Source organism: Platichthys flesus, chromosome 4 (genome assembly GCF_949316205.1).
Source record: "Platichthys flesus chromosome 4, fPlaFle2.1, whole genome shotgun sequence".
NCBI classification, from domain to species: Eukaryota; Metazoa; Chordata; class Actinopteri; order Pleuronectiformes; family Pleuronectidae; genus Platichthys; species Platichthys flesus.
The window spans coordinates 26,603,440-26,621,282 of NC_084948.1; the positions used below are offsets into that span (position 1 = coordinate 26,603,440).

Sequence of the window (17,843 nt, forward strand, 5' to 3'; positions counted from 1 at the left end):
CTGTACCATTAAAACACTTTAACAGGAGGAAAAACACGAGTCAGTTGTAAAATAGAAACATGTTTATTACAACCTCCTGGTGAAAAAACAGACAAACCTCCAAACACATTCAAAATGTGACTATTTACAGTTGCAGCAGTAAAGTCGACCAACAGCAGTCGTGTCTGTATGACAGACACTTTACGGATCAATGTTTCACCCACAGGTGGAATAATATTCCTGTTATTAATGCAACATGCTGAACCACTGACGATGAACCCACCTGCTTCAAACATAACATGTTACCTTTCGATATAATGTTGGTTTGAAACAGACATTAGAAGTTTAAAGCAACACTATGTAACTGCTCCTGAGCAACAGTGATGTCTATCAATGTGTTGAACTGAAACCCAACTGAACGCTGGGTAATACCCATGATCCTTCGCTTCCTGAACCAGAAGAGCTGCGGCTGTAACTAATCCACCAAGCTCTGTTTAGAATTCTTCATGTTTAACTGATCTCAGTTCAGCTTCACTCTTCACCTGCAGCTGAATGTGACCGTTGAAGCTGAGACTCTGTCAGTTCTTCTCACAGGAGATGGAACCCACTCATAAGGAGTCTCTCTTTATTCACAGTCAATGAACCGTCAAACACATTTAATCAAGCTGCTGGTTTAAGGTAGGAAAGTTGCATCGTGTTGCTTTGATTTGAAGTAACAGTTTTTGCAGTATAATGAAAACGTACACACAGTTTTAACACTGTCATGCCCCCCCCTCTCCTAACGGGTAACACTGTGTTCTTTAATGAGGGAAATGAAGGGAAACTTAAATCAAACTGGAAATAGGCTGCTAACTTTGACCACCAGGGGGAAAACAAACAAGAAGATTCAACTGAAGACAGTTTTTACAGTACTGTACGGCCCAATACTTAAAATGGATCCAAGTGGCAGCTTCTGTTTTGTCATTATATTTGACTCTGAGGACAGGAAACTGTAGCTTCGGCTCATGAATCAGTTTTACGAGTGGTACATAGTGCCCACTGACCGGTTGCCTTGGTGATGACATTATGGGGTGCATGTCACCTTTAAGTCTGATGAGCGATCTGACTGATTTTCTTCAGCATCTCCTCAGACTGCAGCTGCTCGAAGGTCAACAGAGACAGACCCAGCTGGTCCTCCTGGAGACAGGGAGAGGGTGTGAGACACTGAGACAGGTCATCGTCCTACTGTCTGCACAGCTCCAGGTGAATTGAATTAAAAACACGTCATTTAAAGACAACATCTGTGAGTCCTACCTGTCTGAAAGGCTGAGCCATCTGCCGGAGGAAGTGCTTTGAGAGATGGACGGCCTCGTCCACCGTGAGGTTCAGACTCCCGTCGCTGATGTGCTCCTGAATCCAGCGAGGGAGTTTCCCACGTTTGTCTGCTCGGGCGTAACGCTGTGGAGACGGAGGAGATACTTCAGCTTCAGTCATCCATATTGATCCAGAGGATTAAAATCCAGACTGAGAAGAAAGCTCACGCACTTTGTCAGCGAAAATCATGAGTCCGTAGTCGGTCTTGCCTCTGATGGCTCTGCCCACACACTGAGCTGCGTGACGCATGGCATCGAACGTCAGGAAGTCGTTCTCTTTGATCTGAAACTGATCCCGAAGGTATTCCAGCCGAGCCTGAAACACCAGCTCAGTCAGTCAGCACAAAATATTCTCTAACTATGGACAGAGCGACGATGGTCAGACCAGTCAGACTGAAGAGACGGATGTTATTTAGAACATCGGAAAAGACACAACTGTTAAACAAAGATTGATCCTGAAATCAAACAACCTCAAAATGTGTTGAATTAAATCAATCATTTCATATATGTTGTTACTGAAATATCAGAAACGGGTAAATATGGATGTGATGCCGCACAGTGACAGTTCTGACCTTTAGAATGCGGCTCTGGGTGTAAACATAAGGAACTCCAAACATGATGACCGCCCGACCAAAGTGGTGAACTGAAGAAAGAACAGATCAAGATTTAACATGTTGAAAATCTCAACACTCTCAATTTATGGTAAAATGTTGTATATTCATAATCTGTATAACCATAAAGAAAATGGTAACACTGCCTGTTTTGTATCTAGTCACTGAATTTATCTCTACACAATCCAGCAGTCATCTCAGGAACCTGCAGCTTCCTGATCATTTACCAAAGTCGATTCCCTCAGACACTTTTCCTCTGGCCACCGACAGGAGGATGGCTCCTCTGCCGTTCTCACAAGCCTGAAGAGCAGAAACAGATAAAGGTCAGAGGTCAAAAGAGCCAAAACCAGAAGTTGAATTATTACCATCAGTCTGTGACTCGCTTAATGCACTGATGATGCTAAATGGATCAACTACAGGCTTTTACCAAAATGATTCTGGCAACGATAGCACAAATATATCTGACTGAATTAATCACAATAATCAGCTTAAATAAGACGCCTGGTTTGTGTCTGACCTCCTGGTATTTCTCCAGGGCCATGCTGGTCTCTGCTGCATCCTGAGTCTCGATGAAGATGAGTTTGTTTCTCTGGATGTTCTCGAGGATTCCCTGCAAATAAACATGTAAACAACACAAATGAGAAAACACAGGTGAACTCCACCAGTCACAAAACAGAATTACAGAAGGAAAAACAATGTCTGCTCCGTGAAGCTTTGACAATTAAACAACTTACAACCACATGATTGTTTACACCATAACATTTCTATTTCAATGATGCAAATATTTTAAATATGTATATATATATATATATATATATATATATATATATATATATATATATATATATATAATGTCTTTATAAGCGAGGAGACAGAATCAGATCCATGTTTAAACGAGCAGGCAGACCTCACAGTCTCTCTGGTGTGTCTGTTCACACACTGACCTGTTCATACCAAGATGCCACTATATTCTCCATATACATGTAGCTCACGAAAAACGCCACGATGCCGTCAGGGACAATGGCCGACATCTCAAGAAGCAGGTTGCCATAGTTACGAATCACAGCTGGAAACAATAAGGAGAAGTTATGCTTTTTGAGATTTAATGTTCTAGAAAAGGATCAGTATTTAATTCAAAGCTGTAATTAAATGTATTTATTGTTTTTTGTTTAAATAAAGCTGGAGAAGTTTCTACAAACCAAAGTCTTCTCTGGTCTCAAACTTGGAGCTCAGGGCCACCTGGTCGTTTCCTCTTCCAACGATCTAATCAAACCAGACAGAAGAAGACAGAGACAAGAACGTGACTCAAAAGCATCGATACAGGTTCAAATTATGAAATGATATGATTGAGTTTGGGCAAATGCTCGAGGATGTTTTCTGTGAAACTCTTTTCAACTTTTGATCATTTTAAAATCCACTGGAGCCGTCACAGTGGACGTGTTTGTCTCTGAGTGCAGTTACACACCAGGGGACAGAGGCAGGTCCGTGCTAGTGTCATGGTGAAGGACGCCACAGTAACAGGGCGGAAGTCCAGGATTCGGGGATAGATGTCCAGTGGAGAGAGAGTCTGAGGACAAGCACAAGGAAGACATGATCATTCACCGACTTGTGCACGTGACAGAGGTGTGACCTGCTATCAGTTTAGAGGCAGGAGGGAGGAAGAAGAAGTGAAACATGTATTTTAAAAAGCCTTCAAACAAGAAGAGAAAAACTGCAAAGACAGAAACCGAAGAATCCAACTTACCCCTGAGGTGATGACGACCGACTGAAACCTCTGAAAAACAGGTTTGATGGCTATAGACGGATCCATGCAGCTGAGAGAGCAAATAGAGACTGTGAGATTTCCCTCTATCACCACATTAGGTAACATTATGGTGATTGAGTCATTGGTAAAACATACAAACCATGTCAATAGTCTTTTATTTTGAAGTAGTCAAGAAATGTGTAATCAAATCACCAAGAACTAAAACCTATATTAACTTTTAATTTACTTCTTCAGGTGAGTTCGACAATGAAGATGACATCAAAAAGACAAATTATTAATATTTCTAAATGATAAAAGTTGTATGGTGCAGCTCCCCCTCACCTGAAGTGCAGAACAGGGTTTGCGATGGTCGGAGTTCTGTCCTCAAACGGCTCGATGATGATGGTAAAACCTTCAGATACAGAGAGAACCAAAGAGTTAAAGAAGTTTATCACAGGAAGCAGCTGAGAGGATTTTAAATCCACACAACTGAGAGAACAAAGTTTAACTTAGCTGACTTATTGTTTTGGATTAAATAACTGTGAGGGTCAGTTAGCCCCCTTAAAACAGCAGCAGCACTCACACAGTGTTTGTTCAGTGGCTGATTGGAGAACAGTTGTGTGTTGTACCTTGGCTGTAGGTGCTGACCAGGGTAGCAAAGTTAGAGATGAGAGTCACAGCTGAGAAGTCGGCGATGTCTGCGATCTCCAGAGTTCGTAACAACGACTGCAGCCGCTCTGCACAGAACCTGGAGACACACAGAGGGTCACAGGTCAAAGACGACGGAGGGGGGGGATGAAAAATGCAATTTCATTTTCAAAGTGTTGTTGTAGTCGCCGCTGACCTCAGAGGTTTCCGGTCGATGCAGACTTTGTCGAAGATGTCTTTGAGGAACTGGGGGGCGCTCTCCTGGACCACGTGCTGGACCCTCAGGCGGGACTTCAGATATTCCAGGAAACGCCTCAAGAATCCCACAAAGTGCTCGGCTGTGCGAATAGACCCAGGAACTGCCTCTGAGAAAACAGGAGGGAGCAATGTTAACGTTTACTTTTTGTGTTGTTTTTTTTAAATCAGCAAAATGAAAGAATAAAGTCGATAAGAAAATATGAACCTTTAAGAATTTCATCTGGTAACACTGGATTTGAGAGGTAGACGTCGGTTTCCCGGGCCACGTTGGCGTTCTTCAGCCCCTCCACCAGGCGCCTGTACTCCTCCCTCAGCTTGGCCGTGTCCGTCTCCTTGATCCTGTCAGAAACAGGAGGTGGATTCAGATGTGGGACACAACACGAGACCTGAAGGGCTCAGAGCGTCAGGCCTCTAACAGACTCTCACTTCTGAATGGTCGTCTGCAGCGTGTCCACGTTGGTCTGGCAGCGGTCGAGTGTGCGTCTGGTGATGTTCACACTCATGGCGTCGATACACACGTTGTCTGAAGAGCGAGGGAGAGAAGAGGTTCAATTAAAATACATACACAAGAATTAACATGAAGACAATTCTGATAAATGATCAGTGTTTTTGTGGTAACAAGGATATGATTATAAATGAATTAGATTAGACAAATTTGTATTTGAGTCCCTCACCAATATTATGAGCCTCATCAAACACCACAATAGATTTCTTGCAGAGTTCCTTGGACACGAGGTCGGCGATCTTCGGGTCCAGCAGATAGTGGTAGCTGTACACTACGATGTTGGCGTGAAGGATCTGAAGGGAAAAGGCAGAGAAATGTTTTTAACAACTAAAAGTAAAAATGTACTATTAGCTAATTATTTTATCTTTCAACTGTAATAAATATAATGCAGTTGAAAAATGCAGAGTAATGTGTGGAGCTGTTAATTCAATCGTCCTGTCCTATCAAAGAAGTGTATTTGTTTTCAGTCAAACCAAATATATAAATCCATCCAGTAATTACTTTGACAAAACACCAGACTGAACGCATCATGTTTGTAAATCTGTGTAGTGCAACGTACTGAGTACCGCGCCAGGTAATACGGGCACCAGCCTTTCCTCTTGCCAAAGTCCTTCAGGTCGTCCAGGTTGTAGACGCCAGGCGGAAGAGGCACCTGGCGGCCGACGGCATCGAACTCCTGCAGGAACAAACCACAGCAGCAGACACAGTCACTTCTAATGTCACGTCTTCGTCACATTTAAGTAAACAATCAGGTTTTAAGCAAACAATAATATATATATACAAGTTATCTTTTATAACTTTTGCAAAAAATAAAAGGTATTAGGTGTTGCAATTCATATTTTTTTTAAACAGCCGCTGCTCTGAATCAGAAGGAGTCACGTGACTTCTCACCTCATAGAAGCGACAGGCGGGCAGCTCGGGGTCGCTGTGGCGTTGAGCACGGATGTACGAGGCCGTCAGACTGTGGCACTTCCCGTCCACCTCCTTACCGAAGCGCAGAGCACTCACCTAGAGGACAGCAGAGGATCCAGGTCAAGGTCAAGGACACAAAGCCCACTTCTCTAAATCTAGAGAGACGATTCAAACACGTATGTCTGTGAAATCCTTATCTGACAACATGTGAGTGTTCCTACCTCAGGGTGGATGCAGAGGTTCTTCCTGGAGGAAAGAGCCAGAGCCAGGAAGTTGTTGCTTTCTCCAGTTTCCTTGCAATAATACTCGATCAGTTTCCTCAGCTCCTCCACCACCTGATCAGAGCGAAGATCAAACATATGACCAGTTGAGAGGATTTGTGAAGAATCAGCTTTCTACTGTTCAACTGACTGAATGACTGAGCCAGGGAAACAGTTTGACAACTGAGATGAATGAATCATTTTGAGCTGAGCGATGTCACTTGACTCCGACTCACCTTCTCGATCTCTGGAACTGTTCTGGAGCAGTAAATTAATTTGGTCACTTCCAAAGGAAAGGCCTGAGGGAGAGAACAGGACACATTACTGTGTTTGTCTGTGTCTGCAGCACGGCCTGAAAGCACCGGAGGCCGGAGAGACAGAAAGTAAACTCACTCTTTGATAGGCGACGATGAGCGACAGCAGAGAGATCGTCTTCCCTGTTCCTGACGGCATCTCCAAGACTCCATGACCCTGAAGACAAACAACAGGTGACCACACTGTTCACACTGTGTAGTGATGCAAACAGAAAACCCCTTTGAGCATATATAAGAACATGTGAGCGAGGTTTAAAGTCATGTGACATGTCTACTTAGAAAACAAACAGCAGTAATATGCTGAGTCACAAAAACTCTGATGGACAACTATTCACCGCCAACACATTTTAATCTCCATCATCTGAGTCGCTGTCCTGGAGAATGAAGTGAGAGAAACTCACCTTAGCGTCCAGAGTCCTCTTCAGCTCCAGCATGTAGGAGTACTGCTCAGGGTAAATGTAGTCATATGGGAAATACACCAGCAGACCCTCGATGTTGAGCCTGAAACAAAACGAGTGAAACGTCACGAAACTTCAAACCTTCACAACTAACAGCATCGTGTTCAATCACTGGTTTGAAGCCGAAGGAAAAACTTCTGATGATTCAGTTTAAAATGATCCAGCAGGTTAATTTATTGACAGTTCAATTGCTTCTCGTACGATAATAAATCAAGATGAAATAATTAATAATGAAACCTGGATCTGAATAAGCATCAAACATGGTGGATAAATGAGGGGTTGACCAATTAAAATAAATGTTATTGTATTTTATGGATTGTTTGAGATCCACATGTGAATTTATCAGAATATAGTTGAGACTTTAGAGCTAAAATCCCGGTTTCACGTGATTTAAAGGGTTTATATTGTAACTATAACTTAAGGATATATTTATATTAGCAGATTTAGGAGCCTCACATGTGTAAGAAGTGTAAGATGCTAAGCTAATGGAGGCTAACTCTGTTGCTTCTAACAACACGAACACATGTTGACAGTGAACTGTTCGAATCACTTGAATAAACTGCAGCTGCTGCTTTAGTTCAGTTTAATGTCGGATTGTTGTTATTTAACTCATCAGTGAGAAGCGAACTGAGGCTTCTCTTCTCTTTGTGTTATCATCAAACACTCACTTCATGTTGGTGCAGCTTCCTCTTCCTCTTCCTCTTCCTCTTCTTCTTCTACTGACTTTAAATCATATATAAATATTAATAACAACAAGAAACAAACACGATGGAAACTGGGACACACTCCTTTAATTTCTTCTTCTACGCTTTCTTCTTCTTCTTCGTCTTCTTCTTCTTCTTCTTTTATCAATTATTGCAATTAAAGTCTGCAACAGGGTTTACCGCCCCCCACTGGCTGAATAATACTTCACTGCTAATGTTACTTCTCTACTACTAGATGATGATGATGATGATGATGATGATGATGATGATGATGATGATGATGATGATGATGATGATGATGATGATGATGATGATGAATAATAGTGAATGTTCTTTTTTGCGTTATATTCTTCATCTCCATATTAGTGGCGCCTTTATTTAAAATGCCTATACCGGAAGTTTTGCTCTCATATCTACATTAACGCCAGCTTGAGATATGTGTTGTAGTTCTGTAACACAAACACACACACACACACACACACACGCACCCACACACACACGCACACAAACAAACACACACGCACACTAAAGATAATTCAGTATTTTGACAGTTCTTCATTGTTTTATCATCCCTGTTTACCGCCATCCAGTGGCCGTTATATAACACTACATCTGTGGTTAGTAGTAAAGATCGCGTTAATGCAGACAATACAGTTTGTTCAACATCCGTTTAAACTTATTTTTTTTAAATGATTGACCGGAAGTGCGAGCATCTCAGGTATCAAATCTTTACTAATTCAGTATTTCAGTGAGAGTTCCAGGCTGAGAACGTTCGAGCTTTTAAACTGACTGTTTATCGCCATCCAGTGGCAATAACGTTGAATTACACCCCAGTGTTTAAGTAAACGCAGACAATAGTTTGTACAACATCCGGTAACTTATTTTGAAGTAAAAAACAGGAAGTGGAACCAACTGCATTAACGATAGCTTTATTACTTCAACAACTTGCAGTACTACTCTGTGGCCGCTAGAGGGCAACAGAGGAAAAGCGAGCCGCTAATGACTTCGACTTTCAAGAGTAAAAACAGCGTCAATGCAGTCATACTAAACATCCGGTTGATCCTTTCACAATAAGAAGATAGGAATTGAAGCAATTTTTTTCAGTTCTGTTAAAAGCTTCCTTCGAACCGAATAGAAACTGGATTAATTGATCATGTGAGGGAAATGTTTGCTGCTCTCTACTGGTCACGTTCAGCATTTTTATACTGGACATTTATCCTGAACAGTTTGTGTAGTAAGACCAACAAACAAACAACGTAGTTTAAACAAGTGATCAGAGTAATGTAATATTTATGTTTAATTTATAATATTTACAGTAAAATGATTTTAGAATGAAAGAAAACACCAGGTATTTTAATAAACTTGTGAGCGAAGTCATATATAATATATCTTTTCTATGAATTCAGTTTACCTTCAGTTCAGAAACAAGGCTCAGTTTCTGGGACTCTGGGATATTATGGGATAACGGACGTGTTCCGTGAATGTGGGGCCTCAGCTTTACCCACAGGTCCCCAGAGGATAGACCCAGCAGGAACGACAATTGCTTCAATCTGCTGGTGCATGGGAAAGTGATTCCTCAATTACAACTATGTTTGTGCTTGTGTGCTTGTATGTGTGTGTGTGTGTGTGAAGAACTAGAATCCAAAGCGTTTCTTTTATAGATACCCTTTATTCATACATGTACAGTGACATATACATTCATCATAAATGACATTTGAATATTAGGCTACTGTGATAGAGATGCAGACAGTGACTGTGACACGGAGCCACAACATGGACGAGTGACGCGTTTTAAAAGGACCAGTTTCTCAACACGCTCTACGAAGCAGCACTTCTCATTACACTTTAACTTTTTTATTAGTTTAACTACGAGAACAAACTTCCTCCGATGAGAAGAAAGTAGTCGGCTGCTGACACGTCTGATCTCAGACCAGTGAAACATAAATCTTCATCTGAATTTACAGAGAAACAGTGAAGAAATTTGTATCCAGACCTAAATTCACCACTTGAAGCAGCGAAATGAGTCCGGACAGAAAACGACTTACAGCATAAAACTATGTTTTCTTCAGTTCGGCTTTAAGTAACTGAACATGTGTCGTTTAATATCTGCTGCAGCTTCCACCACAGACGAGTGAGTCACAGACGAGTGAGTCCCGCTGCTCCTCAATATAATTTCTCCCATTTTCCCCCGAGTCAGTTTATCAGATTTATATCCGACTCCGCTGACAGTTAACAAGATATGAAGCGGAGAGTGACTGATACGTGTCCAGAGAGAGGAATGTGTCCACAGCTCAAACAAGGCGACTGTGCTGCTGCTCTCTGAAAGTTTCTGAGTTTGGACGTCGGCTCCTGAGGACCAGCCTGTTGTCCTGTCGAGCAGGAACGTGCCAGCACTTTACGATAATGTCCACATGCCTCCTCCAGTCTTTCATTACCTTTGACCTCAGCTGTCAAGCCTCTCAAAGAAGACATTTTTTCCACCCTACATTTCCCATTCCTCCGTCCTTCTCCTCCTTTAGTCTCTACACAAAGGTTTCAGGATATATTAAACCATATATAAAAAAATATCTGTATATTACATTAATGTTTGTTTCACAGCTCGCAGCGGTTGTCTGTGGTCTTGTATCGGTCCATGATGCCCAGCACGTCCTCCAGGATGGATGGACCCAGGTCCAGGTCCAGACCCGCCAAAGACTCCGAGTGGGACACGTCAGGCGAGTCTGATGGAGCGGCCGGATGGAAGGCAGCGCACGGAGACTCGCTGCGTTCGCTCCTCAGATCCTCGTTGCTCAGGCCGGCGTCAGAGTCCAGACTGAGGCCCCTGCGGACGTCCAGCGGCCCACAGGGTTCTGACATGGAGTCCTCAGAGGACACCTCTGAGAAGGAGCCAGAGGAGGGGACGAGCCTGCGGATGGCGGGGGACAGGGAGATGTCTCGGCAGGGCTCTGAGGCCAAACGTCCCACCACGCCATTCTCACAGAGCGACAGAGTCGGGTGCTGCTGGACGTGGTTGTCTGTGTGATCGAGGCCGTTGGCCCGTCTGTGGCTCGTCTCCGTCGGCTGGTGCTGGAAGTGGTGCTGCTGCGGGGGCAGGGAGGGGGGGGAGGGGTCGTCCAGGTGGAGGCGTGGGGGTTTGGGTGGCGCCTGTTCGTGGGAGATGAAGACGGGCATGGAGATGGTGGTCTTCAGCAGGCCGGTGCAGGTGTGCTGGTAATGGAAACCGTTGTAGGCGTAGTTGTGCGAGTCGTGTTTGGCAGCGAAGTCCTCGTCCAGGTGTCGCTCCACGCTGTGCGAGCGTGCGTGGCCATTTTGTGTCCGGCTCAGAGACGGCAGCATGTCCATCTTCCCCTGGAGGAAACTCACATCTCCAAACATGCCTTGTCCTTCAGGACCCACGTGAGCACTGTGACGGACGTCCCCCAGCGGGGGGCTGATCATGTCCCCTGAGAGGACGTCACGCAGCTTCAGCCTCTTTCCTTTCTTGGGAGTCGTCGTTTTTAGGTAAATTGGCGTCTTTGCCGGCATTTTGTCTCCGATAAGTCGACGGGAGTTGAACCAGTTTCTCCAGAGAAAAGAGTGTGTGCTTGTTTTCCGGCTCCTCGGGTTCAGAGGGTCGGACACTGGGCGGGTTGGAGGGAGTCACTTTCTCAGGGTGATTAGAACCAAGACACTGTCAACAGCTCGACTTGAAGATCTCTTGGTTCTTTGCTGAGGGATCCAGTCTGTGGCTCCTCCCAGTGAGTACACAAGTATTTAGGTCGGTCAGTAGCGATAGCAACCCAGGGCTGTGCCTCACGCTGCCATGTGACTCGGGGGAGAAGACGAAGGCCTTGACCTCAGATCAGCTCCCTCTGTTTTTTTCTCACACACAGAAAAGCCATGTTCAACCAGACACTGAGGCCTCCTCTCCTCCGAACATCAAACCCTCCTGTTCGTCAGCCGGCACACAAAAGGGATGAAGAGCGTGATCTGCTGTCGGGTCAGTCCTCCTCAGGAATGTGACTTCAAACCACTGGAGATCTGTGAGGAGAAACCAGAGAGAACACGAGAGTCAGAGAGAGGCTGAGAGAGATGAAGAGAGGGAGGGAGGAGGCAGGGGGGGGAGGAGGCAGGGGGAGAGGAGGCAGGGGGGGGGGGGGGGAGATTTACAGGCTTCTCCTCTGAGCTTCAGGACATATGATGGAAAACACTCCAGGAATCCTGAGTGTTGCTGGAGGGTCTGTCCGTCCCCCCGACCTGAGGACGGGGGGGGGGGACCACATTCCCACTGAGCCTCAGCATCGTCAGCGGAGACACAAATTACTGCCGAGGAAATTGTTGGTTTTAAAACCTTCGGGCCTCAGGACTCAGGACTCAGGACTCAGGACTCAGGACTCAGGACTCAGGACTCAGGACTCAGGACTCAGGACTCAGGACTCAGGACTCAGGACTCAGGACTCCGCCTGTTCTCACCCACAAAGTCTTAAAGTCTCTGTCCTGACACAAACACTGAATTATGGGATGACACACAGGTCATGTGATCCATCACCGTCCTAAATGTCCCTGTGGTATTTACCAGACGTCATCTGAGCACGATGTCATCGTTCACATCGAGATCTTCTGGCTTCATGTCTGGAAGTGGGAGGAGCCATCTTTATTTACTGTCAGTCAAAACCAAAAATCTGTGGAAATTTGTTCCTCTGATTGTTCACAGTTCAGTTTCTGTGGATCTGAAGGAGTTCTGCGTCCAGTGTTAAATCTTTTATCTTTAAATCTTTTATCTTTAAATCTTTTATCTCTCATTTCAAGTGTTTTATTGAGTTCAGTTCATGTGACCGTTTGGAAAAGATTTCACAGCTTCAGTTTTACTAGTTAAACTATTTTCTCTGAAGAGATAATAATAAAATGAGCAGAAAGAGTTTCCAGCCAAAATACTTGTGTCTCGGTCACGAAAGCGTCTGAACCGTGAACGTTCACACGCAGTCACACACAGTCACACACAGTAGTCACACACAGCAGTCACACACAGTCACACACAGTCACACACAGTCACACACAGTAGTCACACACAGTAGTCACACACAGTCACACACAGTCACACACAGTAGTCACACAGGGTCACACACGGAGGAGCTGCAGACACACTATAACACTTTATCTATGTTTCTGAGGCTAAAGCACAAGATTTGTTGCTTAAGGTCAAATGAAATCAACACAACATTGTGTTTTTCAAAGTGATCACAGTCGTACAGTAGAAAGTGTGAGTTTGATTCTCTCTCCCTGTTGTTCAGCTCCAGCTCTAAAAACTCCTCTGTGAGTTTGTTCTGGGACCAGACGACAGATTCCAGCTCCTTCACAGGGAAACAACTCGAGCTGTGTCCTGAGTGATACTTTATCTTCTCACTCAGGATTGACTCTTGATTGATTGATCGATTATGAGGAGGCTCGTATTATCATAATATTAATAAATCATTTAAATCAAAAATTAAGTATTGATATTGTGATAAAGTGTTGATATTACTGGTGTTTATATTGTTTGACTGAATGTTAAATACAGACAGACACAGATTTCATTACAGCTTTCGTCAGATCTCAGGAACTTTTGATGCTTTTAAGATAAAACCGACTTCAGAGTTGGAACAAAAGTCAAATAAGTTTCATTTTCTACTGAGTCGTCCCAGTTCAGCTCTCAGTAACTGTCCCAGCAGGATTTAACCTGGGAGCGGGTGAAGCTTCAGGTCAGCAGCTACGTTTGAGACATTTATACTGTTCATGTGTTGTAATCAGCTCAGAGGAGACACAGCTCTGGGATCAGATATAGAAGTGAACATGTCCTGGACCAAGAGATACTCCTGCTACTATAATCTGAAGATATCAGCACAGGCAGCTCAGACTCCTGGACACCATCTCTAATAGAGGAGGACGACTGTGGCTGATGAACGTTTGGTGGTTTGATCCCCAGCGTCTCCAGTCCACATGGCAAAGTGTCCTTGAGCAAGAGAGGAGGTTCAGATAAGGGATCTGTGTGGATCAGTGGGGGTTTTATTATTATGAGGGAGACTCCATCACAGGTTGTCGTGTCAAACTGGTTTTAAAGGGCTGAACCTCAGTCTAACTTTAAATCTCTCTCTGTCTGTCCCCCTCATCCGGAGACCTCGATCGTCCCCAATGGGACAGAAAACAGATTCTCTCCGTCTGACGGTAGACACGTCTGGACCACAGGTTTATTAAAGACCAGATCTAAAACAGCTCAGTCTCATGTCAGCCACCGAGACTCATAAAAATGAGACATTAACTCATTTTACTCTCACAAAGAAAAACAATACAAACTCTATTTATGCAGCAAAGAAGTGGAACAAGTGAATCGAGCAGCCGCTGCGTTAACAAACCATCACGTCTAATGAAGGGGGGGTGCATCACTGCTGAAGCCATTACAACCCACAGAAAACCAAACAGACGATGAAATGAGACACACACAGTGTTACAGAACCAGTCTGAACTGGTTCAGACGGGCGGAGACAGACGAGTTTCAACACTGATTATTTCTCATCGATGAATTATTGACTCAGAGGATTTAAAAGGTGGGGAGTTATTTCTTCAAAGGAAAAGTTCGTCCAAATAAGGAAAAGTGGATCATAAATCGGAGTCTCTGTCGACCCACCCCCGACCTCTTCACCCTGAAGCGTAAAGTCCCTGAATCACAGGTTACATCTCACTTACCTACAAGGGGAAGAAGTCCTTGAATGGATTTTCCTCCTCTGGAAAAGCGGCTGTGTCATCTGATTGGTTCTAGAAAACTGTCCAGTATCTCCTTCTCACAGATTTTCTATCATTTGTCTTATTGTGCTGCTTCGTTATAGAGTAAATTGAATAACTGGTTTTGATCCTCAGCATTAGGTGAAAGGTCACCTTGAGCTCTGAGGAGTTGTGGTGGAGATTCTTTTCTAATCAATGAATGAAATTAAAGAGTATTTAAACTATATGATGACTTAAGATAAATAATTTTTCAAGACAGGACTTGAATAATATTCTGGTTTATGGATTATCAAAGATTGTCGATAAGTCACATTGTTTTTAATTAGAAGAGAAGATGATTTAATTTAAAAACAGAAGCACTATGAGGCCAGCGTTACTAAAATAACAAACTCCTGTTTTCACTCTTATGAGCCACAGAGCAACATTTGTTTGTTTTCTCTATATTATCAGAGAACTGTAGTTTGTGTGGGCGAGTGCAGGAGAGACACAAACCTCAGCTGAGTTTCCAGCCGAGTAATGAGGAGCAGATTGTTCTTTAATTTCATATGTGACCAAATACAATCAGCAAAAAGTCACAAAACCACACTCACACTGTTTAAACAGACATTCAGGTGTTTATATCTACCAGGTCTGTTTATTCACTTCATACTGGACACTATTATTATTTTTAGTATGTGTGTGTTTGTGTTTTTTTCTATTGAATGGTGTGACTCTGTTTCAGCTTGTTTGGCTCAGTAGAGCAAATAATAGAACTATACAAACTGGTCCTAACAGATTTTGACTCACTGTGAATTTTACATTTCTATGTCAATTAAACAATAAGAGATAAGATAGATTTACAGAACAACCAACCAACATTTACTTCTCGGAGACACAACTACCTTTACGCTCAAGACAATCTCACTTTCACCCAGAACCTCATGCTAACCTTAAAATGTGTCGTCATTTTTAAACACACACACAATTTAGCCATATACAATATCCTATTGGCTCTATATTGGAAGCTTCCAGCATCAATGTTTTCTTATCGTTCAGTCGTTAAAATTCCTCGATCTGTTCCGTTTGTCAGTCACAAACAAAATGAATCTGTCCTTCAATCACTAAAGCTCCCCCCAAAACATTAAAGTATCATTAACCTAAACACAATCGACCTTTAACCCTGAAACCAAATCTAAAGTCTCCAACAGAAGAAGAGAAGAACAAACAGAAACACACTTCCAGCACATGACAACGTCAAATCCCACTAGAGGTAACAAAGAAGGAAACAGCTTCTCTCGTCTGTGCATCACCTTCCTGGAAACTGGGATTTGGGTGATGATGCAATCAGCCACAGTCTGAGGCTGCAGAGGGAACATCTGGTTCTGCTCTCAGGCTGCGTTCACTGCAGACCACAGAGGAGCAGCCACCACTGTCACCTCCTGCAGGAGCAACAAGCTGGAGGGAGCACGCCTGAACGCTAAGGGATGCTTTCCCTCAATTGTTATCATTACCCTTGCGTCATGTGTGAGTGCGCACAGCAGGCGACAGTGGACCAACAAGTTGTGTGTTTGTCTGCTAATCCGCTTGTTTTGACCATGAATGTAAAGCTGCCTGTGTTTGTCCTGTAGATGATTTGACTGATTATCTCACTGTGAGGATTCATAACACAACACATCTACAGTTCTGTGTCTGCTGAAGTAAACGAGGAGCCTCAAGTGTTTTCAGCTCATTTCCAACATGAGCTCAGTATTAACACAATAAACAACCAGTACAGACATTAACAAGCTGTGGTGCATCTCTAACAAGGTGTGGACATAAAAGAACGTGATCGACTATAAAACTAAAACTGACTCTGAGCATAACTGATGCAGAAAGAGCAGGAGACAGAGAGTTGAAGAGGTGAAGAGTGAATCAAAGTACAGAGGTTAACTCCCTCTCTCCCTGTGTGTGTGTGTTGTGTAACAGCAGCTCTGAGATCAGCTCTGTCCTCTTGGAGACTGGGGAGCAAACCAAACCTTTCCTTTCCTGGACTGATCAACAATATCATCATAATAAACAACAGGGGACACTACAGCACATTGGATTTCAGTCTAGATAAATTAGCTCTGCTGATGGAGCCTCCCAACCCTCTGATTTCTATGGAGGCTTTTCCAAAACCCAGTTGCATCAACAGTAAGTGAGCAGCTCTAAGTCTGAGCTGGTGTGTGGCAGCAGGTCCCCCCCCCCACTGAGAGCTGTGACCTCCTGCCACAAACAGCAGCTTACTCCAGGAGCAGAGAAGGTAACTCCTGCAGCTCCGACTCACTGGAGCTGTTTTCACAACATGTCCACATTGTCCAACAGTTTTCTCCCAGGGGAACAACTGAGACACAAATCAGACCAACACACACTGGACTGGATCCCAGTATAAACTAAACTGAAGTATTCTCACAGAGGAGCAGGAATCACTAGTTTCCCCAACAAGTCAAATTGACTGAGACAAAATAAAACCCATCGTGTTACTTGAAGCTGTAGAAATGTTCTGTCTGAATGAGAATAAAATGTGTTTATGCACCACACATTGAACCCAGGGGGAATCCTCATGTTCTCCAACACACTGGTCACTTTCTCACATAATAGAAAACAATAGATCTATTGAACAGGTAGAAAGAGGCCAGCGAGCAAACAGCGCCACGAACCAAAAGAGCCAACACTTTTTAAATGTGTGATATTTACCTGAAGTCCTGGTGAACAGAGGCTCGCTCCTCTGCCTCGGAGCAGGTAAACCTCTTAGTGTCTGATTATCACTGACGGAGAAAGTAAGAGCCACCAGCCTCCAGCTCAGAGGGTCGAGTCTGAGAGTCAGGACCGAGAGAGTCAGGTCAGCACCGCTGAGCACCATGCGGATCCAGGGAGGACTTTCAAAATAAGATCAGCTCTGAACGCGTGCTGGGACAATGTACGTGTCTGGGAGGCAGGGTCCATCTGTAGACCGAGTCAATCTATTGAGCAAGAATGATTAAATAATAAGAAATAAAGAAACAATAAATAACTTAATAAAAACATGTTATGCAACTATTATAATATTAAATACATATAGTAATTATGAGTAGGCCTATCTCCGCCTGGGAGGCAGCGTCCATCTGTGGAGTGATCTCATCTTTTGAAACAGAAAAAATAATAAAATAATAAAATAAAATAATCAAACCTTCGCTCCCCTGTTTTCACACGTTTTCTGCCATATGGAAGTCTTTGAGTGAAATATGTCTTATATATTAACAGATAAAGACCTATACGTCAGACCTTTTCTTTTCAAAATTCTATTTTAAAGAGTTAAAAGGTTAAGAAGTGGCTCATTTTCTACCAACATTGAAAAAAAAAATTCAATATTACTTCATGTGTGTT

General features: G+C 43.5%; 2 protein-coding genes across 2 annotated transcripts; both read right to left on the reverse strand.

Annotated features, from left to right (window-relative positions):
• Window positions 1-44: 44 nt before the first annotated feature.
• Window positions 45-7,873, reverse strand: ercc2 (excision repair cross-complementation group 2). Its single transcript, XM_062386012.1, has 23 exons — window positions 7,710-7,873; window positions 6,985-7,084; window positions 6,663-6,740; window positions 6,506-6,568; window positions 6,231-6,344; window positions 5,989-6,105; window positions 5,657-5,773; window positions 5,267-5,390; window positions 5,019-5,115; window positions 4,798-4,931; window positions 4,531-4,699; window positions 4,316-4,434; window positions 4,029-4,098; window positions 3,687-3,756; window positions 3,408-3,509; window positions 3,142-3,205; window positions 2,887-3,008; window positions 2,460-2,552; window positions 2,170-2,242; window positions 1,904-1,974; window positions 1,504-1,647; window positions 1,273-1,416; window positions 45-1,155 (listed from the first exon to the last, which is right to left on the reverse strand). Exons 1-23 carry the CDS (start codon window positions 7,712-7,714, stop codon window positions 1,063-1,065), a joined length of 2,283 nt encoding a protein of 760 aa, XP_062241996.1. The 5' UTR covers window positions 7,715-7,873; the 3' UTR covers window positions 45-1,062.
• A 1,527-nt stretch (window positions 7,874-9,400) lies between these two features.
• zgc:154093 (uncharacterized protein LOC777623 homolog) lies at window positions 9,401-17,298 on the reverse strand. Its single transcript, XM_062386625.1, has 2 exons — window positions 17,175-17,298; window positions 9,401-11,765 (listed from the first exon to the last, which is right to left on the reverse strand). The coding sequence occupies exon 2, from the start codon at window positions 11,268-11,270 to the stop codon at window positions 10,338-10,340; it is 933 nt and encodes a 310-aa protein (XP_062242609.1). The 5' UTR covers window positions 11,271-11,765; window positions 17,175-17,298; the 3' UTR covers window positions 9,401-10,337.
• Between the last annotated feature and the right edge of the window lie 545 nt (window positions 17,299-17,843).

What these genes read in the sequence shown, in the direction of transcription:
- ercc2 (XM_062386012.1), bottom strand. An exon ending in TGATGAGGCTCATAATATTG is followed by an intron (nt 5,116 to 5,266) that starts GTGAGGGACTCA and finishes CTCGCTCTTCAG; the next exon opens with ACAACGTGTGTATCGACGCC. An exon ending in CCCTGGAGAAATACCAGGAG is followed by an intron (nt 2,243 to 2,459) that starts GTCAGACACAAA and finishes TCTGCTCTTCAG; the next exon opens with GCTTGTGAGAACGGCAGAGG.
- zgc:154093 (XM_062386625.1), bottom strand. Translation starts at nt 11,270, where the DNA reads ATGCCGGCAAAGACGCCAATTTACCTAAAAACGACGACTCCCAAGAAA.